Source organism: Dryobates pubescens, chromosome 14, assembly GCF_014839835.1.
Source record: "Dryobates pubescens isolate bDryPub1 chromosome 14, bDryPub1.pri, whole genome shotgun sequence".
Lineage (NCBI taxonomy): Eukaryota > Metazoa > Chordata > Aves > Piciformes > Picidae > Dryobates > Dryobates pubescens.
Genome location: NC_071625.1, coordinates 14,824,138 through 14,851,363, shown reverse-complemented (window position 1 = coordinate 14,851,363; position 27,226 = coordinate 14,824,138). Strand labels below are relative to the sequence as shown.

General features: G+C 46.2%; 1 protein-coding gene across 1 annotated transcript in view; it reads left to right on the top strand.

Annotated features, from left to right (window-relative positions):
* Positions 1 to 27,226, top strand: part of ADGRB1 (adhesion G protein-coupled receptor B1) — a 317,920-nt gene that overhangs the window by 170,699 nt on the left and 119,995 nt on the right. Inside the window, exons 14-18 of the mRNA XM_054167432.1 lie at positions 1,198 to 1,306; positions 2,200 to 2,343; positions 5,446 to 5,521; positions 9,829 to 9,931; positions 11,374 to 11,417. Of these exons, the coding sequence (XP_054023407.1) occupies positions 1,198 to 1,306; positions 2,200 to 2,343; positions 5,446 to 5,521; positions 9,829 to 9,931; positions 11,374 to 11,417 (476 nt within the window). The remainder of the gene's footprint in view (positions 1 to 1,197; positions 1,307 to 2,199; positions 2,344 to 5,445; positions 5,522 to 9,828; positions 9,932 to 11,373; positions 11,418 to 27,226) is intronic.

Below are 27,226 nucleotides of genomic sequence, written 5' to 3'. Positions count from 1 at the left end.
ACTGGGCCAAATGCTCCAGTCAATGGACTTGGAAGTCCATCGGAAATTGGACTTGACTGATAAGAGGCTGTCCTAGTGTGTTTCTCCTCCTGTGTTAACTGCAGTAACAAGATCTTAATGAACATTATCAGTGTCTTATCTGCTCTGGATGGGTTGTTGGTAGTAGATCATAGAATCACAGAATTGTTTTGGTTGGAAAAGACTTCATCAAGTCCAACTGTCAACGCAATACCACCATGGCCACTAAACCATGTCCCAGAGTGCCATATCCACATGATTCCTGAACATCTCCAGGGATGGTGACTGCACCACCTCCCTGGGCATCCTGTTTCAGTGCTTGACCACCCTAAGAGTAAAGAAATTCTTCCTAATATCCAACCTAAACCTCTCCTGGCACAATTTCAGGCCATTTCCTCTCATTCTATCACCTGATACTAAGGAGAAGACACCAAACCCCACCTCAGCGGAACCTTCTTTTAACCTAGGGAAGGAAAGGAGATGAGAAGGTTATCTTCTGCTCTCACAGAGTCTCAGATATTTCCTTTTGCTTTGAGATACTGTCCTCTAAGTGCTTTCAGTCTGAATATCATATTATTATTTCTTGCCCCTTTCTTTTTTATTTTTCTTGGCTTCAATTTAGGATTTCTCATGCCTCATTCTCCACAACTCTGTCATACTCCATTATAATCAGCATATGCTTCCAATACGCATGAGGACAGAAACAGAATCACAGAATGCATCAGGTTGGAAGGGACTCTTAATAGTCATTCACTCCCCTGCAGTGGACATCTCCAATTAGATCAGGTTGCTCAGGGCCACAGCAAATTTGGCCTTGGCTGTCTCCAGGGATGGGGCCTCAACCACATCCCTGGGCAACCTGTTCCAGTGTTTCATCACTCTCATAGTAAAGAATTTCCTCCTAATGCCCAACCTAAATCTACCCCACTCCAGTTTAAAACCATTGCCTCTTGTCCTATAGCTACAAGCTCTTCTAAACAGTCCTTCCCCAGCTTTCCTGTAGGTCCCCTTCAGATACTGAAACACAGTTATAAGGTCAACTTGGAGCTTTCTCTCCTCCAGCGTTGGGGCTTTTCAGCCTATCCTTGCAGGAGAGGTGCTCCAAACCTTTGCCCTCAGAGAAACTCATGTTTTGCTCATTAGTATCAGTGCTATTCAGGGCTCTCCCTCTCTCTGCAGATAGGGCCCAATGCAAGGGAGCTGTTCAGGCTGGTGGAGGAGTTCATTGATGTCATCGGCTTTCGCATGAAAGATTTCCGGGATTCCTACCAAGTGACGGACAATCTGGGTGAGCTGATTGGCACTCCTCATGTAGGGTAGAAACCCCAGGAAGCTGTAATTACTGTGCAATGTGTATAACCTGGGCTGTGGGGAGGGAAGGCAGCAGGTGGTAGAACATTAAAAGGTCTGGGGGATCATAAATATGGGGTGGCTTTTCTCCAAATGAGTTAGGATTCCAGTGTGAAGAAGGCATGTCCATGGAGAGGGCTGAGAGATATCTATAGAACCACGAATGGAGGATGAACAGGGCAGAACTGGTTGCTTCCTTTTATTTTTCTTTTAGCACAAGAGCTGTGTAGCAGCCAATGAAGTGATCAGGCAGCAAGCAAACAGCAGGCAGTATCTGATTTATGCTTTATGCACAATCACAGCGTGGAACTTGTTGCCAGAGGAGGTTGCGGAAGCCAAAAAGTACAGATGGGTTCATGATGGGATTAGGAAAATGCACAAAGGAGTGGCCCATTGGTGGCTGTTAAAGTTGATGATCTGGATACAGCCACTAGCTGAAGAAGTCCTGCTGATTGCTGGAAGCTGGGAGGCCAGACCAAGAGATGTCTTGTTCTGATCTTTCTCACACTTCTTAGCAGCTGCTACTGGCCACTCCTGGAGACAGGGCACTGGAATAGATGGATCTTTCTTCTGCCAGGTGTACTGCACACAGATATTTTTCAATGAACAGAAGTATGAACCATAACAGTTACTGTCATCTTCCTTGGTGCTCAGACATTACAGGAAGATAGCATAACTCCTACAGCTATCAAGATCCTTCCTTACTTGTTTGCTGATATCCCACTAATGCCTCTGGTGGGATTTTCAGGTTACATGAATGTATCAAGGTGGGTTTTCTTTGCTCATTTTATTTCTTCCTTCCCTCTGATTTTATTTCTTGCTTCCCTCTAGTTTTGGGCATTCACAAACTGCCTGCTCACGCAGCAACTGACATCACTTTCCCCATGAAAGGCTGGAGAGGCATGGTGGACTGGGCCAAGAACTCGGAAGACAAGGTCACTGTCTCCAAGAGCATCCTGTCTTCAGGGCTGTCAGGTAGGCAGTACAGCCAGGGCACTCTAAAAGCAAACTTCTTTTTCATCTTCTAAGAGAAGTTCCTTGCATTTGGCTGGTCTTCAGATTCTCCTTCCAGCTTAGATGGATTTCTGAACCTGGGAAGAAATGGAAACATCCCTGTGTCTTCTAGATCATTGTCATTGATGCATGTGGGTGCTGAGATGAGTCTGCAATGCTCTGCAGACCATGTTGGGTGCTGAAATGGGTCTTTCGTGCCTCCCTGAATATGCTGGGTTGCCATCAGGAGTAGTGAACAGTATTTGTCTGTGTAGGTACTGTATAAGAGTGGTTAACCAGTGCAAGAAAGCTTTTGCATTAGGAGCATGTTTCTGCCAACTATCATCATGACCATATAGGCAAACAATGCTGTAGATGCCCCCCCCCCAAGATTGGATCCAGCCCTGACAGGGTAAGCAGATGGAAGTGTGCAAGTCAGGTTGAGCAACTGATGGGTTTGGGTCTGCTGCAAGGACAAGCTTTGCTAGATTGTGGTTTTAAGGCAGTAGTGTGAAATTTCTTGCCCTAAGAAGTGAAGTGAACAGGAATTTGTCACTGAGGTAACTGGATTCACAGCAGGGCATGGGTGTGAGCCACCGCATGGAGGCAGGAGCTAGGTGCCTAAACCAAGCTGGCCTCACTGCCAGATCTGAAAGGACACCTGAAGGGCTCTGGGATCCTCTGCTGAAGGATCCAGTCTTTACTGAGGTGCAACTACCAGGAACCATCTTCTGGTGCTCCTCTTCTGGCAGAGAGCCTTAGTGTTTGGCAGGACTGAGTCTTGAGCTTTCAGAAGCAGGCCCCTATATTGGACCTGTTGCTGGGAAATGGTGGGCTTTCTTTCTAGATGCCTTGGTGCTGTGTGACACTAGTGTCTTTGAGAGAGAAAGTTGCTGACTGGTGCATCAGGCTGTGTTGTCCTTCCTTGGGACAGAAGATGGAGACTGAGTTATTGCTGTCAGAAGATCTTTGGCCTCTTCTTGTCACACCAAGACTTTTGGACATAAGCTTCCCTACTGGGGATGGAAGCTGCACAACCATCATTACTACTTGGGGAATCAGAGGCCCAGAACAGTTTAGTGCCACCCCCAAGGATAAAGAGTGAGTCAGTGGCAGAACAAGGATCATGTCCAGCACTCTGTGGTTTGGTGTGCCTTCAGGACAGTATGATCTTCCCAGGAGATGTTGAAGCATGTTGAGAGAGTTTTTTCAGATTAATTGAGGAGGTTGTGGAGTCTTCACCTTTGGAAACCTTTAATCACATGTTGGACAAATTGCTGACACTGGTCATAGGCAGAGCTGATCCTGCTCTGGGGCTGAGGGCTGTCTTAGAGACCTCATCCACTTCCCTACGGTGCTGTTTTCCAGATGTCTTTTAGAAACATCCTCACACAGAGCTGCTGTAGGGCCTCTGAGCAGTAGTTGCTGTGTAAACAAAAGGTGGTATCTACTCTGAAGAACTAGCTGCCCATCAGTCTTCATGTTTCCATGGTTTCCTGAGTACTACCCAAGACTCTACTGCCTCTGCATTGTTCAGTATCCTGCGCTGGGTGTTGTTTGGAGGGTTTCCTCAGCGGTGAACAACAAAGATTCACCTCTATTAGTTTCGTTCTTGACCATTCTTTGGCCACAGGGAATAGGGGTACCTGTGCAGAGCAAAGCAATGGAGACAGTCAGCTTGGTGAGACCAAAATGGAATTCCCTCACTGCTGGGAGCTGACTTTGTGCAGTTGATTTCTCTGGGCCAACACTAATTTTTGTAGTTTGATGATGTGCCTGTTGAGCTGCTGGCTGTGTCAACACTGCTGGTGAGTGAACATTGCTGTGGAGATGTTTCATGAGCAAAATACAGTGCTGCTCCACCTGGGTAGTACATCAGAGGACTTTATTTTTGAGTACCAGCTACCTCATTAAAGATCTGTCCCAGACCAAAAGACACAAGCCTACACCTCTATTACAACCAGAATCCTTTGTCTCCTTTGGAGGGTGATAACTCTTGAGAGGGCTTAGGGCTTTGCTTTCTCACAACATTGCAGGAGCACACACTGGTTCTGTAAGGGCCCTACTGGCTCTTCTGAGAGAAAACTCTCTCTGAAGGCAAGAGGATCCTTGTCTGCATAGGTAATCATGGGAAAAGCCAAAAGGCTGTGCTGGCCTTCCTGAAGAAGAAAGGCTTATGCAATTGCTCCTCAAGCCTTCCTGTCAGTCTCTTCTAGTTAAGTTTTCACCATCTACCCAACTTGAGCCCAGTTTGACACAGATACAGATGGACATGCAAAGTTGTCCACACTCTGCAGGCACACTCTGAAGGCTTGGAGGCACACTGTAAGTTCAACCCTAGTATGGGCATCTAAGAAGCCCTGCTTCAATACACTTTCCCAGGCCTCCTCAGCACTGCGTTTCACCCAACTACTTGCTTTTGATCCCCCTGAAAATTTGTCTGTGGGGCTGCCTCTGCCTCCTATGCTTTTTCTAGGCAAATTCTTGGTTTTTTTTTCAGCTGGGCACTGTGAGGTGGAGGAGGAGGAGGTCAAACGATGTGCCCAGAGGTCACACAGCTGATTCAGAGGCTCATCTGGGACCACGGTCCCTGTGGCCTCCTGAGGCAATGCACGAGTCATAGGGTCAGACCAGGCATAGTAGGACATCTCCCCTCCTCGGCTGCCCTTGTCGGCCTGAGTGCAGCTCTTCTTTCTGATGGCTTGATAGCTACAGACGGGTCCAAATGCCTCTAGGTGGCTGCAAGAGACCTTTCCACCCTGGAGATTTGTCTGCTGTGGTGCTGTTGGAGGGATTAGTAGGACTTCTGAATGGGGAGCACCAGGCTGGTCATTCAGGATGAGTGAGCCTTGCATGAGGGCAGATATCTGGGGTGCTGGGTCACCCCAAAGGCTCTGAACCCTTCCTTGGGACCGATGGAGACCCAGTGTGGTGACAGCAGGCAGTGCATCCCACCATAATGATGCTACCTTGGCCTTGTCCCAACAGAGACCTAATTCTGCACCTGGGTGTCCCATGGGGACAGCTGACATCCCGATTGTCTCAGTGTTGTTGTCTTCTCCTCTTTCTTTTGGTGTCCTGCAGAGGCGGATGACTCCTCTGTCTTCGTGGTGGGCACTGTGCTGTACCGGAACTTGGGCAACATCCTCTCCCTCCAGAGGTAAGAGGGGCTCCCTGGGAAGGGTGAGAAGCTAGGAAATCATCAGGCTGTCCTGCCAATCCCTCTGGCTGTACAGCTCTGGTATTCCAGGGAACAAACAAAGGTCACTAGTGCAATGGGACAAACTTTGACTTGCAGTGCAAATATTTTGACCCCACCCCACCCCAATGCTGCATGTTCAGGTGGGCACAGGTTCACTGATCTCATGAAACCCTTGCTGGAGGAGCAGCAAGGTTTTGTCCATCCATCTGCAGCATTGTGTACCCCAGATATGAGAAGTGACACTGCCACATCCCTGCCTGCCAGCTGCCTGCCACCCTTTGCCCTCCAGGAATGGACTCACATGCTGCCCTCCTCATCAAGAGGGATTTTGGGGGAGCTTGACAGATGGGGGCTGCTCAGCTGTTCTGATCGTCCCAGGCTACCAGGGAGCTGCCAGCCACGCTGAGCCCTCTGAGAGCATCACAGCAGAAGACAGGCTCGGGGAGAAGAGAGGAGAAGAGCAACATGCCTGGCTGCACATGTCTGCCGTGTTCCCTGCGCTGCCAACTGCCTGGGGCACCAAAGCTTTTGTGTTCAGACCTCTCTTTCCTTTTCTTCTCTCCCTTTCTTTCTCCCTGTCTCACCTTTTTTTTTCTCTTTTCTTTTTTTTCCAAGGCTGGTACTGAGGCAGTAAGTTAAGCATCCTAAGGCACCTTCTAAATCTGTTCTGCACTGATTAACGTGAGCCCATTTACCATAAACATCAGGGCATCTCTCCTCACTGATAATCATTTAAATACCTACAGATTTAGCACTGGCAATGGCAAAAAGAGCTCCAAGTGAGTGCAGAGAGGAATTAGCAAGCCAGTCAGCTGTATTCTGTAATATCTTCCATTACAGCACTGGGAATTAGATCACAAGGGCAATAAACATCATTGGTTCAAATGATCCAGTGGTATTTCAGCTTTCTCTGGCCAAGCAGTGAATGAGCTCTGATAACCAGCAGCTGCAACAGCCACAGCCTCTGCACAGCATTCCCATGGGAGAAGTGATTTAAGAGGTTCCTTAATTAAAGGACAGTCCCTCTTTAAAAACAAACAAACAAACAAAAGAATCCAGAGTCCTGAATTACCTGTGGAGAGTCAAAGAGAAAAATAAACTAAAATAAAGAAGCAGCACCAAAGTACTTCTTAGCTTCACCACTGTGCAAATGGACACAACATTAAAAAGGAGAATGTCTTTAACCACAAGGCTCTACAGAATCACCAAGGTTGGAAGAGACCTCAAAGATCATAAAGTCCAACCTGTCACCACAGACCTCATGACTACTAAACCATAGCACCAAGTGCCACATCCAATCCCCTCTTGAACACCTCCAGGAAAGGTGACTCCACCACCTCCCTGGGCAGCACATTCCAATAGCCAACAGCTCTCTCAGTGAAGACCTTTCTCCTCACCTCGAGCCTACACTTCCCCTGGCGCAGCATAGGCACCTGCCTATGAGGTATTCCTGTGTATACACAAGCAATAAGGACCAAGATCCCATATATGACCATATTTCCTAAAAGAAAGAAGAACAATCAATAGATGAAACTCAGCAAACATCAGCGGCAGAACTGCTCCTAATTGTCCCAATTTACCTCCCCCAAGCAGCAACTCCTTTTATGAGCCACACATTGCTCTCTACCCTTGGATCCAGAAAGCCCTGCAGTTTTTGGTACCTGTGACAGCTGAGATGGAACACACTTGATACATGACTTTTCAAGCCAAGGAGGTGAGCGATGCTTGGTGCCAGCTGAGCACCGCTGCGGAGGATGTGCGCAGCAGTTGGAGAATCAACAGCCTGACAGCCCCATGTACCAAGCAATATGTTTATGGTTGTTTGTACACTCCTCATGGCCATGCAGGAGCCCTCTGAGCTTGCCTGACCTCCTCTCTAAGTCAGATCTTGGTGTGATTTGTGTTTTTCTCCAGAAGCTGGGTTGTGACATGCTTTTGGGAAACACGACTTACCCTTCCTGAAAGATTCCCCACAACACTGAGTCCTTCACCTCCCCCAGACAAGCTGCTTGGATGCTTAATTACCTTCTCTGATAGTAGATTGTCTTTTAGTTTAAGGCTGAATTTGTCTGACTTTTACTTCCATGCCCTGGGCCTTCAGGTGGGTGACTGAAAAATCCCGTACGTGTAAAGAACTGTCAGACAGGGCTTTCAACAGAAATCTTTTGTCTGGTTTTCTGGCACCTGCATCAATTTTGTGTCTCTCATTTGAACTTTCTCTACTGTTTCCCCGTCTCAAAGTGGAATTGAACCAAACAGTACATTGGCATCCTGACAAGGAGGGGTGCATCGAGAAGATAGCCGTTTCCTCTCCTTGTTCCTGCACAGGATCATTTTTGTCACAACTCTTTGCCTTGAGGTCAGTCTCTCCAGCTACATTTTTGGGCCTTGCACTCTCCAAGCTCAGGTGTGCTTCCAGGGATAATTTCTAGATGGGCTGTGACTAGTTTACCATAACGCAGCTATCACAGTCTGCACATTAGTAACTTTGGGGCGCTCTCAACTTGCCATACTGAAAAATCAAGTGTTGCTTCTTCTTTTGTTTATCACATCAATTCTCACCTGGTCCCCAGCCTTCAGAAGGATGTCTCTATGTCATATAGGTTGCTCATGGAAATACTGAGCAACACTGAAGCACGAACTGACCCTACAGACACAGCTACTAATGAAGATGTGCGGTGGTGTTTATCTTCAGCAGCTCCCAGTTTTATCTTATCTATACCTGCCTACACTTTTCAAAGCTCAAAGAACCAAAGAAAGAATCATAGACTCTTTGAAGTTGGAAAAGACTCTGAGCTCATCAAGTCCAACTGCCAGCCCAACACTACCATGCCCACTAAAGCATGCCCTGAAGTGCCATGTCTACATGTTTTTGAATACCTCCAAGGATGGGGCCTCTAGCACTTCACTGGGCAGTCTGCTCCAATGCCTGATCACTCTTTTCAGTGAAGAAATTATAGACATTTGATAGCTGATATTCACTCCCATTGCATTCCCCTTTTACCCTTCCTTTGTTACCTGATGATTGTGCTTTGCTACTTCTTTTTATTTATTTTGTTAAGGAAAATGTGCTTTGTATTTTTTCCTTCACCCTTAACATTGTTAAAAAAATGTTTAATATTGTTAAAAGAATGTTGTTACCTCTGCTGGTGGTGAAATAGTGACTTTCTGAGTGTCCACTTACCCATCCATGGATGATTCCAAGTTTTTTGTTTGTTGGGGTGTTTTTTGGTTTGTTTTAGTGATCTCTTTTAATCCTGTTGATGTTAAACAAGTGCAAATCTTCTCCATGTAATTCTTTCATAAAAAAGAAGATAAGACCCAGAAAGAAAGGTGAAAGATTTTACCAATGCCTGGAGATTTGGGGGAGATTTGGATAGGGAAAGATTTCCCTTGCCCATGAGTGCTGGAAGCACTGGTGTTAGGCTACCACTCTATGACTGATTGCTGCATGGTAAACAGAACAGAGTTTTTTTAGCTACTGGATATGAGGACCTTTTGCTTATTTAAACACCAAGTTGCTTATTTAAACACCAAGTCAATTCCTGCTGCAGAAACCCCATGAAGCCTTGTGCATTTAGATGCTCATTGTTCAGGGAAGTGCTTGCAAAGGATTTGGCCTTATAGGGAGCAGGAGCACAGGTATGGGAGATATCTTCTCCCTTATTGGCTCTTCCAGCAGCCAGATCTCCTTGAGCTGCCAGATTTATTAGCATATTTGCCTACATACAGACTTTAGACATTCATGAAAGGTTTGGCCTCTTTCCATTTGCTTTTGATCCTCAGAGTGCCTCCAGTAGTGGACTAGGCAGGACCATATACTGCCCAGTGGACATGCTGTTAAAGACAACCATGCCCCTGCCTAGTACTTACTGCAGTGCTGATTAAGCCAGCCTTTTAGAGATAAAAATAAGGAGGTTTTTGAAGGCACATGAAATGAGCTCTGTTTCCTCATGTCTGGAACAGGAAATGGGGCCAGGACTATTTTATTACTGGGATAGATGCAGCCTTTATGTCCAATGGCTTTAGGTGTCTATGTGATCCATAAAATGTTCTGATTCCAGGAGCAGTAAATGTAGAATGGCTAGGAGGGTAGCTCAAAAGGCAGAAGATGAGGTCCATCATCAGCAAGTGTCTTTGATGGCATTTTAAAGTAATGGGGCCAACTCCTTCTGTACTGTGTATACTACACCTTGTACCACCAGTGATGTCTGCAGAAGTACCTCCATCCCCTTTAAAGCATCTCTTTCACCTCTTCTTCCCAGGAACAGCACCGTTTTGAACTCCAAAGTCATCTCTGTGACTGTGAAGCCATTTCCCAGATCTCTCCTTACTCCCTTGGAAGTTGAATTCTCCCACCTGTACAATGTAAGTCTTTCATGGAATCATAGAATGGTTTGGGTTGGAAGGGACCTTAAAGATCATCTAGTTTTGAGCACCCCTACAATGAGATATCTTTCCATAAATCAGGTCGTTTAAAGCTTCATCCAACCTGAGGATGGCCCTGACCATCCTGACCTTGATCTGGATGTCAAGACCAGACCTGACCTTGAACACTTCAAGGCATGAGGCATCCACAAATTTTGTGGGCAACCTGTTCCAGTATCTCACCACCCTCACAGAAAACAATTTCTTCCTTATATCTAATCTATAGCTACCTGAGATCCTGCACTATCCCACAGCTATGTTTGCTTCTGCATAGCAGGATGTGGTGGTGTAAGAAAGGAGTCAGTTTTGCTGTTCTTTTGCTGTTCTCTGAGACCTCTTTGCCAATGCAGGACCCTTCAGTTTCCTTTAATGTAGGCTGCTACCCTGAGATTAGTCTGGTATTGGTATCCTGTTGTTTTCTCCTGCCAAGGATGTGTTGAATGGGTCAGCCTTGCAAATCTTTAGTGCTCTGTGCTCCTTTCTCTGGCATAGCCAACACAGGACAGTGACAGCACTGCTTCCACATGGAACTTGGGCATGCTGGTACCACATTTACACAATTTCATTATGATCATGGTATCATGGTCATGGGAAAAGAACTGTGCACTCAATAAAACATGATCTGTAATAACAGTCTTCCTTAAGGATGGAAAGAGGTAGAGGAGAAGTTGTTTCTATTAATACTTGCAATGCTTTTTGCAGTTCTTAGATACAACATGACTATTGCTTTTGTAATCAGTGCTTTAAAAAGCAGCTGAGGGTCCCCTCCAGATTCCCTTGCTCAACCCTAAACAGACATATGTGATGGATGTTTACATACCTTCAAGGCTTGTTCTTCTTGTGGGTTTTAGATGTTCTCCTGAAGCTCTGCAACATGAATATTAGATCCATCATGTCTTTGCTTTGGACTTTCCTGGAAGGATTTTCCTAATTAAGTGGTCTAACACAGCTGGAGCTGGAGTTGGTGGTAGACATCTTTCAGGCAGCTTTAAACACACCTGACCACCCTGTGGCTTTTCTGAACACTGTGTCCCAAAAAAAAAAGCACATGCTGTATTTGATCCACTTTCCAGAAGGGAGCAGCAAAAGGATTTTGTGTGAGAGGAGGAAAAAGAAATAACATCAATGGGTTGAGATGAGAAAGATGTATAACCAAATCCTTCTTACAGTGGTGTTGATGCAGAACAAACAGGTCCATTTTATACTTGTCTTTCAATATGAGGGTGAGGTCCCTGCCCATCTGCTGTATCACAGGCACACCATGCTTAGAGCAGTGAAAGCCATTCTACAGGACCTGCATATTTCATTTTAGATGCTCCAAATACCCCATAAACAGCATGACACTGATTTGCTTCATTTCTCCCTTTCTTCTCTCCTGGCAGGGAACCACCAACCAGACCTGCATCCTCTGGGATGAGACTTATGGGTGAGTTCTGTGGGGTTTTCTTTACTCTCATGGGCCCATTTTGGGTGAAATCATCACAATTCTAGCAGTGATGTGTCAGTTTGTCTCAATTCTTGCTCTCCTTATTTAGTTGGGGTTTGGGGTTTTTCTGGTGTCCACCTTCATGGCTTGCAAAGTCCTTTGGCCTGGTGAGGAGATGCACTCTTTCTTACTCCGTTGTTGTTTAGTGCCAGTTGAACTGGGTCTTATTGTTAAAGATTTGCAATCGGATGTTGTCATGAGAGTTCATGGAGGGTCCTTCATGCTGGGAGCATCATATACCAGGGAAATATCTCTCAGTATCTAAGCAGAGAGGTTCCCATGTTCTGCTGACAGGGAGGAGTGTGTGAATTCTCCTCTGATGCTTTGGACCTCAGCCTGTGTTTTGCAAAAGTGACCTCTTATTTTGACTCCTCCAGTTTTGGCTTTTCCCACATGAAGGATACATGAACTGAGAAGCAGGATTGTGGAGTCCTTCACAGGTTGTCCTACATGGAGCTTGACAAAGCAGTGCTTGGTTGTCTTCAGTGCTCCCCCCAAATTCTTCACCAGATCAGAGCCCATTGTTTTAAATATGGATTGCAGTGGTGTAGTACATGTTGGTCTGCTGTGATGTAGTAAAAGGATTTCTGCCAGGATTCCTGCAGTAAGTGGTGATGTTCAGGTGCTGAGTGATTGTGGTCAGCAGGGAGGAAAGAAATCCCAAGTTGCCATAAAGAATCAGTACCATAAATCCCATATGGGAAATGTTGTCAGAATGTGAATCTTAAAAAACAACAACAAAAAAGTACTCTCTGAAAGTGTGGTCTTAAATCCTGAGTGAGCTTGACAAGGATACAAAGTGTTTGATTTAATGGTGTTTTTACTTCACTGGTTTTTGCATCTCAGTCTGAGGACCAACCTGACCTCTTTTCTGCTTACAGTTGGTTTCTCTCCCTGAGATCTCATGCATTTTGCACATACCTCTGCATTAATAATAATAATAATAATAGTAATAATAATAATAATAATAATTATAATGGTGGGCAGACTCGGGAGAAGGCTTGGATGGGAGCTGGGCTGCTTTGCTACATTTGTTGTCTCTCCATACTGGGACTGGATTAAATCATTTATATACAAACCCATGTTTTGCAAGTAAAGGCAGAAGTTGGAACCAACACCCGTTCTGCTCTGCACATCATTTTGTTGTTCTTGGCTTTCTAGATCCTAAAAGGATATGTGGTCCAGAAGGACGGAAGTGTTTCCCTCCCATGCTCAGAGCTGGCATTCAGGCTGGGTACACATCAGTCAGAGCTGGCACTGAAAAGTGCCTGGTAGGAGAAAGGTGAAGGGTTGTCCCATGCTGAATGTGGCTTGAGAGGCTTGAATGTCACTGCTGATCTGGAAGCAAAACAGTTCAGCATAGTCACCTCTGCCTTGTCCTGGGACATCTGGTTGCTCCACATACTTGCTTCTAAGGCTTGGCAGCTTGTTCGTGTGCCTGTTGTCTCTCTGGGTGTTAGGACTGCTTTCAGTCTTTAATCCCTATCATCTTCACAGCATCAAAAGATGGGCTTGCAGCTAGGAGCTGAGCAGGCAATCTCTTGGCACCAATGCTGTGGTTCAACTCTCAGAGATGGTTTCCAAAATCCCAGCAGATTGGTTACACAAATGTTGCTACTAAGACTCTGCTTTCTGTGTGTGTTGGGGGGGGTGGGGTGTGTGTGTGTGCACATGCCTGCAAGTGTTTTCAGCAAACATTTGCAATCTTGAGATGTTTAAAAGTGTAAAAAAAAAAAAAAAAGCTGATGTCATCAGATTTTACTAAGGGGATGTTCCAAAGCTAGATCTGATCCGGTAAGCTCTGGCAACAAGAGCTGCCAAGCTGTTTGCACAACATTTTAAAGCTGATTTGTTACCACTGCTGCCTCCTGGGAAAGTCTAATGAAAGGCAAACTAAGAAAATCCTGTTGTCCTGGCCAATTTATATGTGTTTTTTATTGCTTAGCTCAAACCTGCTCAGCACTCTGGAGCTGTCAAGGGTTTTGCATAGTGGCTTTGGATTACTGTTTCCTGTTTGGAACGAGGGGTTTTGGGTTGCACCTTGGACCTGCTGTCTGACATAGAGTCATAAAAGAGACAGACATCATAGAATCATGGAAGTTTTGAGGTTGAAAGGGACCTTTAAAGAGTCATGTAGTTCAACCCTCATGCAGTGAACAGGAACGTCTTCAACTAGGTCAGATTGCTCAAAGCCCCTTCCAACCTAACCTGGAATATTTCCAGGGATGAGGCATCTACCCCCTTTCTGGGTAACCTGGATCAGGATCTCACTACCCTCAGTGTAAAAAGTTCTTTCCTTCTCTCTAGTCTGAATCTTCCTCTTTTAGTTTAAAACCATCACCTCTTGCCTTGTCACAACAGACTCTGCTAAAATATCTGTCCTTATCTTTCTTGTAGTCCCCTTTAACCACTAAAAGGCCACAAGAATGTTTCTTCTCCCAGCTTAACATCTCCAACTTTCTCATCCTTTCCTCACATCAGAGGTGTTCCAGCTTTCTGAACATTTTTGTGGCCCCCTCTGGACACACTCCAACAGGTCCAAGTCTTTCCTGTGCTGAGACCTCAAGCAGGATCCCAGGTGGGGTCTCAGCAGAGGGACAGAATCTCATCCATTGACCTGCTGGCCATGCTTCTGGGGATGCAGCCCTGGGTATAGTTGTCTTCTGGGCTGCAAGAGCATGTTACTGGCTCACAGCCAAATTTTTACCCACCAGTACCCCTTAAGTCCTTCTCTGCAGAGCTGCATTTCCCAGCCTGAGTTGATACCCAGAATTGCCCTGACCCATGTACAGGGCTTTACACTTTGCCTTGTTAAACCTTATGAAGTTCACACAGACTGACTTCTCGAGCTTGTCCAGCTTGCTCTAGATGGCATCCTGTCCCTCAGGTGTGTCAACCACACCACACAACTTGGTGTCATCTACAAACTTGGTGAGGGTGCACTTGACCCCACTATGTCATTGATGAGGATACTAGATAGTGCTGGTCGCAGGCCAGACCCTTGAAGGTCATGACTGGTGACTCTGAGCCAGGAAACCCTGAAGTTCAGCCACACTTAGGTAGTTCCCCTGTTTGTTCCCATCTTCTCTTTCTTCCTACTCCTCTCTTTAAACAGGAGTTTTTTTTCCCAATGATGAGTCTCATTAGATGGTTGTGCAACTGGGTGAATCTCAGGAAATCCCATTTCCCATTTCTGACCAATTTAATGACTTTACAGCTTCATTTTCCTGCCTGTTACTCAGCCTCCCATATTCCCTGTACAGCCTAAGCCAATCTCCTGTGGTCTTGCTTGCCGAGAAGACACTGTTATCTCTTAAGCTTGCTCATTTGCAGGCTTTCCATTCTGCTGCTCCAAGACTGGATGGCCAGGGGGACCTTCCTTATATTCCAATCATCTATTTGAGGCTGCAGATCTCGAGAAGCTCCACCTGATTCCAGGGAACCAGCCTCTGGATTTAACCCCTTGCAGCAAATGTGACCAAAGAGGTATGGAGGCAAGAAGCTCAAAGCAATCCTCACATGAGAGCTCCTGCCTGTCACTGCAGCCACCTAAACTTTCAGTCCCACCCAGAACATGTCAGAGCTCTTTAAAAGCCACTTAAAATCCATGGGCCATGGGGGCTTGAACTGTAAAATTGCAATTAGAACCGACAATTACCACGTGGTCATGTGCTTCCTCCAAGACAGAGTTGTTGAACAGAGCACTTAAAAAAAAAAATAAAAAGAAGAACCCCTGAGTGTTCATTCATTTGCATTTAGATAGATATTTAAGCTTGTAATATTAATAATGGAGTTTTGATTTATTAATCCCAGCCTCTTCGAGTTACTGTTAGACTCGTGGGTGGCACCTCTCAATCTCTTTTCTCTTCCTCTTGCCCCCAACTCTTCATGTCATGAAATAAGAGGGGAGAAGATCAGGGACTAATTTCTGTTGTGTTGGGTGCTGCAAGTATGATTAATGAGCTTAGCAACGGCTGGGTAAATTGAAAGTTGAAATCGGAGAATGATTTGGGCTTCTCTGGCTCTCCTCCAAGGCTATTCGTCTGGAGTAATTATTAGCTGCTTAGCCCTACTGAAGTTAAAACCTAGGCAGGATCTGCTCTCCTACTCCCTCTTTCTCCTGCTGGGACAGGATGGAAAGAGTTGATAGTTGCAGTCGTCATTTTGTATTCTTTCCTAGAATCATGGAATTGTTTTGGTTGGTGAAGACCTTTAAGATCATTTATAACTCTACCAATTTTGGTGCTAAAGCACTTCCCTCAGCACCACACCTCTGCATCTTTTAAACACCCCCAGGAACAGGGACTCTACCACTGCCCTGGGTAGCCTCCTTCAGGGAAGAAATATTTCCTAATGTCCAATTTAAAACTCTCTTGGTGCAGCTTGAGGCCAGTTCCTCTTGTTCTGTTGTGTGTTACTTGAAAGAAGAGACCAGCCCCCACTTCACTGCAGCCTCCTTTCAGTTGGCTGTAGGGAGCAAGAAGGTCTCCCCTCAGCCTCTTTTTCTCCAGGCTAAATAACCCCAGTTCCCTCAGCTGTTCCTCGGACTTGCGCTCTCTACCCTTCACCAGCTTTGTTGCCCTTCTTTGAACACATGCCAGTAATTCAGTGTCCTTCCTGCAGTGAGGGGCCCACCATGGTGCATGAGAGAGCATTGTGCCATGCAGGTGTGAGGTCCAGTCCCATACACCGAGAGGACGGGTTCCAGCAGCTCTGCATTGCCAGGGCACCTCCCACAGGGAATACCTGCTCGTAGAGGATCTGCCTGCCTCCAGGGACCAACTGTTCTCTCTTCTCTGTCTCCAAGAGGAGCTTAATAATGTTGAGGCTTTTTAACAACTTCAGAGGCCTTCTGAACCCTCAAAAACATTTACATAAAAGCATTTTGCTCTTGGAAAAGGAAGTGCTTCTGGAGTCTGTGGTATGGATTCAAGGACACTTTTACTTTCCCTTGGGAAAGATCGTCTGTTCCAGTAATTAAAGCCTTTAACCTCTGTAACTTAGGAAATGCAGACCTCACTGTTCAGGAAGGTGACCCATGTGCAGCAAGGTTAGACATAAAGAACAAGATGAACAGTGCTTCAGCTAGCAGGGCAAAGCTAAATCACATCCTTCTGGCTCTGGGCTGGATCTGATGCTGAGCTGAGGTCAGGTTGAAATCTCCCCTGAGGGTTCACAACTGTACAAAACGGTGTTTTATGATGCTGCCAAATGAAGCAGACCATCAATCTATCCATGCTTGGAAGCTTGCATGATCCTAAAATACAGAACAGGACAGTCTGAGGATGCTGAGGACAGTCCTACTCATGGGATCTTTTCAGACAGAAACTGCTTGAAGTATGGGGTGGATGTCAGTTTTTCAAGGGGATAGTGCTCCTTCAAGATGCTGGTAGGACTAAAGATAATCACACAAAATTGCAGTTCTCAGGGAGAAAGAGATCTGAAGTGTCATAATAACTTTCTGGGGTTTATTTTTTGGTTTGGTTTGTATGGTTGGGGTTTTTTCTGTCTTGAACAACTCAGAGAAGCTCCAAAAGCATCTTAGTGGAGGTACTGCCTGTCAGGCACCATAATTTTTCTGTTGGATTGTTGGGTTCTTTGAGTTGTTTGTGGCCCAGCCAGACCATGAGTGTTGTAGTGGAGCTACTTTGCATGAAATTCCCATTTCAGGGTGGGATGTTCAGTGTCTTATCTGCTGAGCCCCTAGCTGTCCAAATTCCTGACCGCATGTCCAACATGATCACACAAAAGTCATGCACTGGTGCATGGTGCAAGGCAGCATGAGGAGCAGGACACAGTGTGGGCTTCATCTTACTTGTTGAAAGTTTCTGATGCATTGGATAAAGGCAGGAAGTTTTCTTTGCTGTGTTTCCTGGGGCTTTAATGCAATCTCAGTCTTGCTGGTTACTCGCTGGTTGCCTTTGGAGAGCATGTATAACAGGTCTGCTTCTTCTAGTAGCCCCTGCTACCCAGAAAGTGTCACAGGGAAGAGGTTGTATCTATAGCATTCCAGACACTTTTTTCTCATTGCATTTGTTGACCTACCTCCTGAAGCTTGTCTTCTGAAGAAAACCTTTCTAAAGTCAGGAAACAGCTTCCCTTTTCTTCTGACCATCACCTAATGTGCTGATGCCACCAGAACTGTAGATCAAATTGTAGATAGTTTGTCTATGCTGACAAAGACAGATGAGTCCCTCCCAGATAAAGACAGGAAGGGAAGTCTGTTAGAGCCATGAAGACTCCTGAGAAATCAGTGCATGATCTCTTTGGACCTATGCTTAAGGTTATATATATTATGTTTTATGTTACATATATCTCAACACTCTGGCTGGATGTGGGGAATTAAGCAGTGACTTGCCTTTTCTCTGATCCCATGCAGGGTGTTTGTCCTAGGGTTTATCAGTACCCCTGTTCCAGCACCATTTGCCATCAGTTTTATCTGCAGCTGCAAATCCTACCTTTCCTGAGTGCTCTTGTGGAGGAATTGAGGGAATATCCATGCAGGAAGGCAGCATTGTGCTCACAAAGCCTGTCTACACCAGGGCATACAGGGAGGTTAATCTGAATATTGCCATTAGTTCCTCTGCATTAAACCCAGTCAAAAGCAGCCCCTAATTCAGCCTGTCTAACTGCACTTGTGGTGTGTGACCGGGCAGGTTGAATTAGGGTCCCATGAGGCCCCTTTTTTTCAGCCCTGGATGAGAGCAGGTAAAGCAGAGATAGTGCAGTGAAACCCAGTCACACCTCTAAAAGACTGGGGATTTAACTTCTCTGCTCAACCTGGGCTCTGGAGATGCTGGAAGCATCGATATAAATTGCTTCTTTATGTTCCCAGTCACGTGCCTTACAGAATCATAGGATTGCTTTGATTGGTAGAGGCCTTTAAGATCATCAAGTCCACCCTTCAACCTAAGACCACCATAGCCATTAAACCATGTCCCAAAGTGCCATGTTCACACATTCCTTGAACACTTCCAGGGGTGATGACTCCACCACTTTCCTGGGCAGGCTGCTCAAATGTCTGACCACTCTTTCAGTCAACAAATTTTCACTAATATCCAACTTAAACTTCCCCTAGTGCAACTTGAGGCCGTTTCCTCTTGTTTTATCACCTGATAATAGGGAGAACAGACCAACCTTCACCTTACTACAACCTCCTTTTAGGTAGTTGTAGAGAGCAATGAAGTCTCCCCTCATCCTCCTTGTCTCCAGACTAAATAACCCTTGTTCTCTAGATCCTTCACCAGCTTTGCTGCCCTTACCTGGAGTCTGCCTTTTTCTGGAAAGTAACTTGTCACCTGGGCTTCTGGATGTTGCAGGACAAAGGTCATCCTGTTCCCTGGTGGCCCAAAGCAGTTAGCACACAGTACCAGCAGATTACAGGGCTGTGCTCATCCCCTTTTGGGAGAGGAGTCACAATTCTTTAGCCTTTGCTGAGCTGCTGCCCAGCACTCAGCATTGTCTGTGGGACTGGAAAAGCAGAGGCTGGTTTATTCTCTAGTGCCTTTCACAGCACAGGATGCAGGAGAAGCTGAGCAGCATGACACAGGGCTTCTGCTGCCTGCCAACAGAGCATGGTTTAATGGCTTTAGACAGAAGGGAAAAGGGGAGAGGAGAAAGGATTCATAGGCTCTGAATTGAATTCTTCCAGCTTTTCCCTTGCTTCCCTAGTAAAGGGCTCAGGAATACGGATGGAATAAATTAATTCCCTTTACAGAAATGGCAGAAGCCCCTGAGATCTAGATGGTTCAGAAGGGGGTTTGGGGCTTCCAGCCTTAACTACATGCTGTGAGCCAGAGCACCTGGGCTTCAGGATGGCCATGTCCACATGTGTGTGTCTTTGGTATTTGTATAAAGGCACATGTGCAAAACCTGTGCAAGGAAATAAAAAGAGTGAATGTCTGGAAACACATTCCCCAGGGAGATGGTGGGCCATCCCTGAAGGCATTTAGAAGATGCATGGATGTGCTGCTTAGGGCCATGATTTAGTGGTAGTGGCTTATCAGTAGTTGTGGGACTGTGAGGTCTAGATTTGCTGTGACTCAAAGGTGTCTTCAAACCTCAGCAGCTCAGTGATTAAATAATTCTGTCATTCTATGATTATATCATTACCTGAACAAGTGCTGGTGGCTGGGTGTGAGGACATGTGAATGTGTTGCTGTGCACAGACAGGCTACAGGGTGTTGGCAGTGTGTCCATGCCAGTGTGGCATGCATGAGGTGTGCAGGCATCTGCAAGTACAAGGCAGGATTTTCAAGTGTCAGTACATGGACCACACAGAGGTGTGTGTATATATGTACAAAGTGGACAATAGGAAAATTTCCTTTCCTAGAAGGATTGCCATGCCTTAGAAGAGGCTGCCCAAGGCAGTGTGGAGTCCTCATCCCTGGAGGGATTTAAAAGCTGTGTAGATGTGGTGCTGAGGGCCGTGATTTAGTGGTGATCTGGCAGTGCTGGGTTAATGGTTGGACTTGATGATCTCAAAGGTCTTCTCCAACCTAACAAACTTCATGATTCTATGATTCCATGTGAACACACAAACTTCTACACAACATGTGGTACATGCCAGACTGGGATTGCAGCCCTGTCTGCATCCCTGCCTGTGTCCCTGCCTGCATCCCCTCCTTCTCTCTTTATTTGCATCTCTCTGCTCTGAAGCCACAATGCTTTTTACTTATGTTCCCTTTTTGGATGGGAATGGATAAGCTTAGCAGCTGCATGCCCTTCTTTGGCCACCTGCCATGGAAGCGCCAGACTGCTGAGGGCTTCTGCTAGGACTTTGTGGAAGTCCAGCTTGACTTCCCAGATTGTATGAAGGAACCCCAAGCCCCACTCCCTGGTGCACGTCTGCTGCATTTGACTTGGTATTTGTCTGTGTGGTACCTTTTGTATGCTGAGAATGTAATAACACAGTGTGAGCATCTATGTGCTGGTAGACAGCTCTGATTCACAGCTCCAGGAATTTAAGTGTGGGCAGAAAAAAGAGGCTGGGGGAACTTGAGGACTATCCTTGGTGTGTTCTGATTCCAATGAGTCAATAGCCAAGGGAATTATAAAATCATGGAACCCCATTATGGTTGGAAATTGGATCATTAAGTCCAACCATCAACCCACCACCACCACGCTCACTAAACCATGTCCTGAAGTGCCATGTCTACATGGTTTCTGAACACCTCCAGTGGTGGTAACTCCACCAGCTCCCTGGGTAGCCTGTTCCAATGCCTGACCACTCTTTCAGTAAAGATATTTTTTCTTAATATCCAATCTAAACCTTCCCTGGCATAACTTGAGGCCATTTTCTCTCATCTTTCTTGTTATCTGGGAGAAGAGACCAACACCTACCTCACTACACACACTACAACACCCACACACTACTACTCCTTTCAGGGAGTTGTAGAGGGCAAGAAGGTCTCCACTCATCCTCCTTTCTTCCAGACTGAACAACCCCACCTCTCTCAGATGCTCCTTGTAAGGCTTGTGATCTGGAACCTTCACCAGTTTCATTGGCCTTCTTCAGACCTGGTCTACCACCTCATTGTCCATCTTGAATTGAGGGGCCCAAAAATGAACACAGTGTTCAAGGTAAAGCCATATTGGTGCCATGTACAGGGGCACGATCACTTCCCTACTTCTGCTGGCCACACTATCCCTGATACAAGCCAGGATGCTGTTGGCCTTCTTGGCCACTTGAGCACATTGCTGGCTCATGTTCAGCTGGCTGTCAACCAACAACTCCAGGTCCTTTTCCATTGGCCAGTTTCTAGCCAGTCTTCCCTAGAGCAGAGTCATTGTACCTCCATGTGCTTCTTTGCTAGGTTGATTTTATTGGCCCTTTAAAAGCACAAGAAAGCCTACCTCAATCCAGAGCAGGACATCCCAAATTGTTCTGTCTCTGTATATGCATGCTACCATCCTGAGGATACCGAGTCTGTATCCTCCTCTGGAGTACTGTTTGGCTTTGCTAGTAGCTGAAGGCTTCAGAGGAAGGGGGGTTTGGACTAAGATGACCTTTAAAGGTCCCTTCCAACCCAGTGCATCCTGTGATTCTATGTGAAAAAGGTGTGCTATAACCTCCAGTATCTCAGGGCCAGGGCTGTCCAAATCACAAACTATCAGCACTGGATAGGTGCTCAAGCAGGTTATGTCTTATGTGTCTCTGTTAAGAACTGAAGAAAAAGTTTCCCTATCAGGCAAATTCTTTGTAAGTTTACATGAACTTAAAATGCCTTAGTTTTGAATGAACCCATGAAGTACACTGGCATGCAAGCCAGAATCACAGCAGTACCCATCATAATCACAGCCATTTTAGACTGCCAGAATTTGGGGTGGGGGTCGGTGCTTAGTATTTATTAGAATCTCTTGGCAGTCATTTAAGAGTTTGTTTTTAGCTGGCTGGGCTGAAGAAAAGCCTCCTGAGCTGGGAATCTTAGCACATCTCTGGTCTTGTTTGTCAATCAGCCACAAAAAGCCACCAGCAGATATTCCATAGCCCAGGCAATGGTTTGTCTGAAGTGGAGATCCTAACTGAAGGTTCAGTATTGTCCCATCCAGTCCCAGATCCCTTGCAGAGCTCTCAGTTTCAGGATGGGAGCCCATGGTCTTGGTGCAGAGCTACGTTTATGAGTCCATGCCATTGCTCTAGGGTGGGTAGGACTGATGGCTGTGGGGGGAAAGTGCTGAGAACTGCCACACTGTCAATGAGGATGGGGGAAGTTTGCCTCTATTTTTAAAGGGAATATAAGGACCTGATTTTGTTTTCACCTGACTGCTTCTGCACCACACTAGGAGATGAAATGTTCTGCTAAAACACAGCAGCAAAAGGAGGACACAGTGCCTGGGATACAGCCTTCATCTAATGATGAACTTTCTGTGTGTCTGGGTAAATCAGTGTAAGCTTCGTGCCTCAGTTTTCCCTGAGCCTCCTGCGCTAATAACATCAGACAGTGCTTCTAAATGCCATGAAATTCAGGAATGAGCAGCTCCTTTAAGTGATAGGAGGGCAGAGAAATAAATATCTTTATTTATCACTGAGAACTGATGAGCTAAACATGAGCTTTATGATTGAACTGGTCATCCATGCAAGAGAAGCTCACATCGTGTCAGCTTTGCCCATCACGCCTCAGTCGTGTGAGCAGCGGCGAGTACTGCAGCCTGAATTTTAGCTTCATAAAGTGGAATGGGATCAAGGAGGCTCTGGGCAATCACTGCAAGACCAAGAACGTGATGACACGAGACACCAGCCTGCACATCCCACCGGCTGCTGGAGCCAACAGTGGCCTTTCAGCCACGTGGCAGAGCAGATTAGCAAACGCAAGCAGCATCCAGCCCGCTCTGACAGCTGGCTCGATATGGAGCATGGCAGCTTCTCCCACCGCGGGGAAAAGCGATGTCTTGCAGCAAACCTGATGCCCCAGTGGGAAGAGCAGGAGCAGGCAAATCCACAGGGCAGGCAGCACTGAGCCCTCCTGGAAGGCAATGGGCAAAGCTTTCCTCCCAGAGAGGACAGATCCTCTTCTGCCCTGACCACTGAATTTATTGAGATCCATTTTAATCCTCAGTCAGGAGCTGCAGACAGAGAAATAACTGCAGCAAGGTCAGAAAGCCCCATTACATGGCATATAATGATTTTCTGACTTGTCAAGGCCCTTTCCAGGGCTTTGCAAACACTTTGATTCAATTACAATAATGACCCTCTGGAAGATGCGTATTAATCTCCCAGAGCTGCCCTCTGCTTTAGGCTGGAGCTGCTTCTCAAGGTGGTTTAATACACATGTGCAGTGTTATGGGGATTATAAGTCAGGCAGAGGAGTTGCTCTCTGTCTGTGCAGAGAGCAAGAGATGGAGAGCAAGAGAACAAATTCACCCTTTGCCAAAGCCTGGTGGCCCTAAGCCTTAATCCAGAAAAAACCTAGGTCTTTTTGGGGTGAAATCTCCAGGTTTGAGGGCAATCTTTCTTCTTGGTATGGATGGAAGTGCAGGCAGCAAAGTGACTGTGAAATACATCAGTTCTCCTCAGCTTTTGGGGATGTATCCACCAGTTAGCACAACAAAATTGGAAGGGGTCATAATTCCATTGATGAGTTATAGGCTATCCTCAAAAACTTAACTGTTGTCATTTGCAGGTGGGGAAGGGCAAACTGAGAGAAGGATTTATCCACTGTCAAAGGAAGAGCAGAGCTGAGCCACAACTCAGATCTGTCCTCTCATATGGTTCTAGTGATGATTCTGTCCTGTACTAGGAGAGCATCTGGAGTAGTGGGTCCAGTTCTGGGCTCCCCAGTTCCAGAGAGACAGGGAACTACCAGAGAGAGTCCAACAGAGGCTCTGAAGGTGCTGAGGGGTCTGGAGCGTCTCTGTGAGGAGGAAAGGCTGAGAAACCTTGGTCTGTTTAGCCTGGAGAAGAGCAGCCTGAGGGGATCTTATTAATGCTGATCAGTATCTAAAGGGCAGAGGTCAATACAACGGGGCCAGACTCCTTTCAGTGGTGCCCAGTGACAGGACAAGCAACAACAGGCACAGACTAGAACACAGGAAATTCCAACTAAGTGTAAGGGTTTCTGGAGACATTCCAAACCTACCTGGATCCTATGCAACCTGCTCTAAATGACCCTGCTTTAGAAGAGGGTTTGTATTAGGTGATCCCTAGAGATCCCTTCCCACCCCCACCATGCTGGTATTCTATGAACACAGGAGCACAGGTAGTCTAGGAGCACAGAGGAGATGTGATGATCCAGGAGAATGCTACTCCTTTTTTAGCTGTGATTTATTTAAGGGTGGGGTTAGCTTTTATGTTAAATCTTAAGGAATGCTGAGCATCCTTGAAACTTCAGCAAGGATCATGCCAGCTTCAAGGGCACTCCACAGAATTTGGCTCAAGGATTATCAATAGATATGTGATTTTTTAAAAAAAATTTATTCTGATTTTGACATTAATTTGAACCTGGGGAACAAGTGCTGCAAAGGGCTGTTTTGGCCATCATCTGAAGTGCCTTTGTCTTTTATCTTCTATATGGGCTCAAATTAAAGCTGCAATGATGTGTCACTTCTATTGGGAGTGTGTTGTGTTCAGGCAGACTTTTTCAGTCCATGTGTCATAGAATCATAGTAAGGGTTGAAAGGGGCCTCTGGAGATCACCTTGTCCAACCTCCCTGCCCCATGTCAAAACTGCTAGAGAATTTGCCAACCATTAACAGCATCTGTTGAGTTACTGGTGGTGAAGAGAAGCAAAGCACTGCAATGCAAACATCTAAAATCCTGGCAGATGCAAGAAAAAAAAAGTCTCCAGAGCTGCTGCACATGTGGCAACACGAGGAGAGTGAAGGGAGCACCCCGTGTCTAACATTACTGCAGGATGCAGGTCTTAGCTAGGAAAATATCTTTCAGCTGCAAAGTTACCTGGAGGGAAGGGATTTGTGGTGCCTAAGGTGCAATTTACACACGCTAGCACATGGGGAGCCAGCGTGAGTGCAGTGACTGGAAATGCTGTAGAAAGGCTGCAGCACACACAGGGCTGCGGCTGGATTGCAGCCCTAGCATCTTTGTGGTCATTACAGTTGCACTGACTGGTCCCAGCAGAGAATTTCTGTCCATTCTCAAGAGATGGACACCTTAGGTGGAAAGAGGAGATTGGACACACTTTGATTTATAGCCCTGGAACTGGGTAGAGGAGGAAAAACCCTGCAGCTCAGAAATGACATTGTCTTAGCAAGATGAGGCAGGCACACAGGAGAGCCCCGTGCCCACACAAGGAGTGGTATGGACATTCTACACCATGCACTGTTACAGGCTTGGGGAGGAGTGGCTGGAGAGCTGCCCAGTGGAGAAGAACCTGTGGGTGTTGATTGACAACCAGCTGATCATGAGCTAGCAGTGGGCTCAGGTGGCCAGGAAGGCAGCATCCTGGCTTGTATCAGCAATAGTGTGGGCAGGAAGTCTAGGGATGTGGTTGTTCTCCTCTACTCAGCACTGGTAGTGAGGTCACACATCGAGTACTGGGTTCAGTTTTGGCATCTAACTCCAAGGAGGAAATTGGTGTGCTGGAGCATGTCCTTGAACATAAGGCCTTTGAGGAGTGGCTGAGGGAACCGCTATTGTTTAGTCTCCATAACAGGAGGCTGAGGGGAGACCTCATTGTCCTCCACAACCCCTTTAAAAGAGTAGCAAAGTAGGGGTGTGTCTTTTTTCACATGCAACAATGAACAGGAGAGGAAATGCCGTCAGGTTCTGCCCAGGGAGGTTCAGGTTGCATTTTAAGAAACATTTCGTTGCAGAAGGGTCTATCAGGCATTGGAACAAGCTGCCCAGGGATATACTTCTCTGGATATACTTAAATGATGTGTGGATGTGGTGCTTAGGGACATGGTATAGTGGTAGTGACTTAGCAGTAGTGGAAGGATTTTGAGATCAAGGCAAAGGGTTGGACTTGATTAACTCCAATGTTTCTTCCAGCCTCTGGTTAGGATAGGTTAGGATGGGATGGAACAGGGTAGACTAGAATAGAAAATAGTTTATCAGTTGGAAGGAACCTACAAACATTACCTTGTCCAACTGCCTGACCACTTCAGAGCTATCCAAATTTAAGGGCATTACCTAAATGCTTCTTAAACACTGGCAGTCCTGGGGCATTGAGCATTTCACTAGGAAGAGGTGGTAAAACTCTGTTCCAGTGCTTCACCACCCTCCCTGTAAAGAAAAGCTTCCTAATGTCAAGTCTGAAATGACGGCGAGGTGTATCCCATCACGGTGTTCTCAGGAGTGTTAGGCTTGTGGGACAAAGAATGCTTTGAATTCTTTTTTTTGTTTGTTTGATATAGCTATAAAAAGAAATCCCCACCTCCACCCCCGCTTCTTGGAGGCTGCTGCTGCGTTTCTCTCCACTCAGGCATCCGCATCTCAGAAGTATTGTTAGAAATAGCATCGCAGTGCTCGGCATTTCCCTGCTTCCCACTTCATTTCCACCCAATTCATTCAGTTTACAAGTGCAAAAGATGCTTTTGCTAATTGCCAGCCCTGCTGGCTCCTCCTGGGATCTGGAAAGCAGCTGAGATTGTCCTGCCTGTTACATCTTCAGCAGCAGTGAAGAGTTGTTGCCGCAGTCCGTGAAACAGGACTTACATGACTCCTATTACTGTCATGCCTAAGCATTTCACAGCCTTCAACGTGCTGTTATTGCAACTAGAGCTGAACAAAACCCCCCTCTTTTTCTAGGTCACTTCCAGTTCTGAAGTTCCTTTAACATTTTGCCTTTACCCAGATTAATGTTTTAGGAGAGTTTTGGTGAACAGAGAAAGCAGGAGGGAGCACTGTCAGTCAAATGACAAGTGTCACTTTGCTTTTGAGGCTTTTGTGGCTAAGATGGCTTCAAAATGCAGCAGAACTGACAGTAACTCTCAGAACGTTTCTGCTGCTCTGAAGCTGGAGCCACACAGGGACCTGCTCTCAGGTCCCCTGAACGTGGAACTTGCAAGGAGCACTTTTGTTCTCCTGACCTCCCTCCCAGGAGAGCTATCAGAAGAGGTGGCCAGGGAGCCCCCAGCTTTTGAGCAATACTCCTGCACTCTGACATCGCTTGTCATCTCGGGAAAGAAAGAAAGATCAAAGAGGAGGATGGAATGGGAGCTGTCACATCCACTGTACGTTTCCTGCTCAATTCTCTTACCCTTCGGCAGGTGAAGGCTCAGACCAGCAGCTTCCTCACTTTGGTCCTAACCTACTTGTCTACTCACTGTTCAGTGTGTGTGGAAGACCT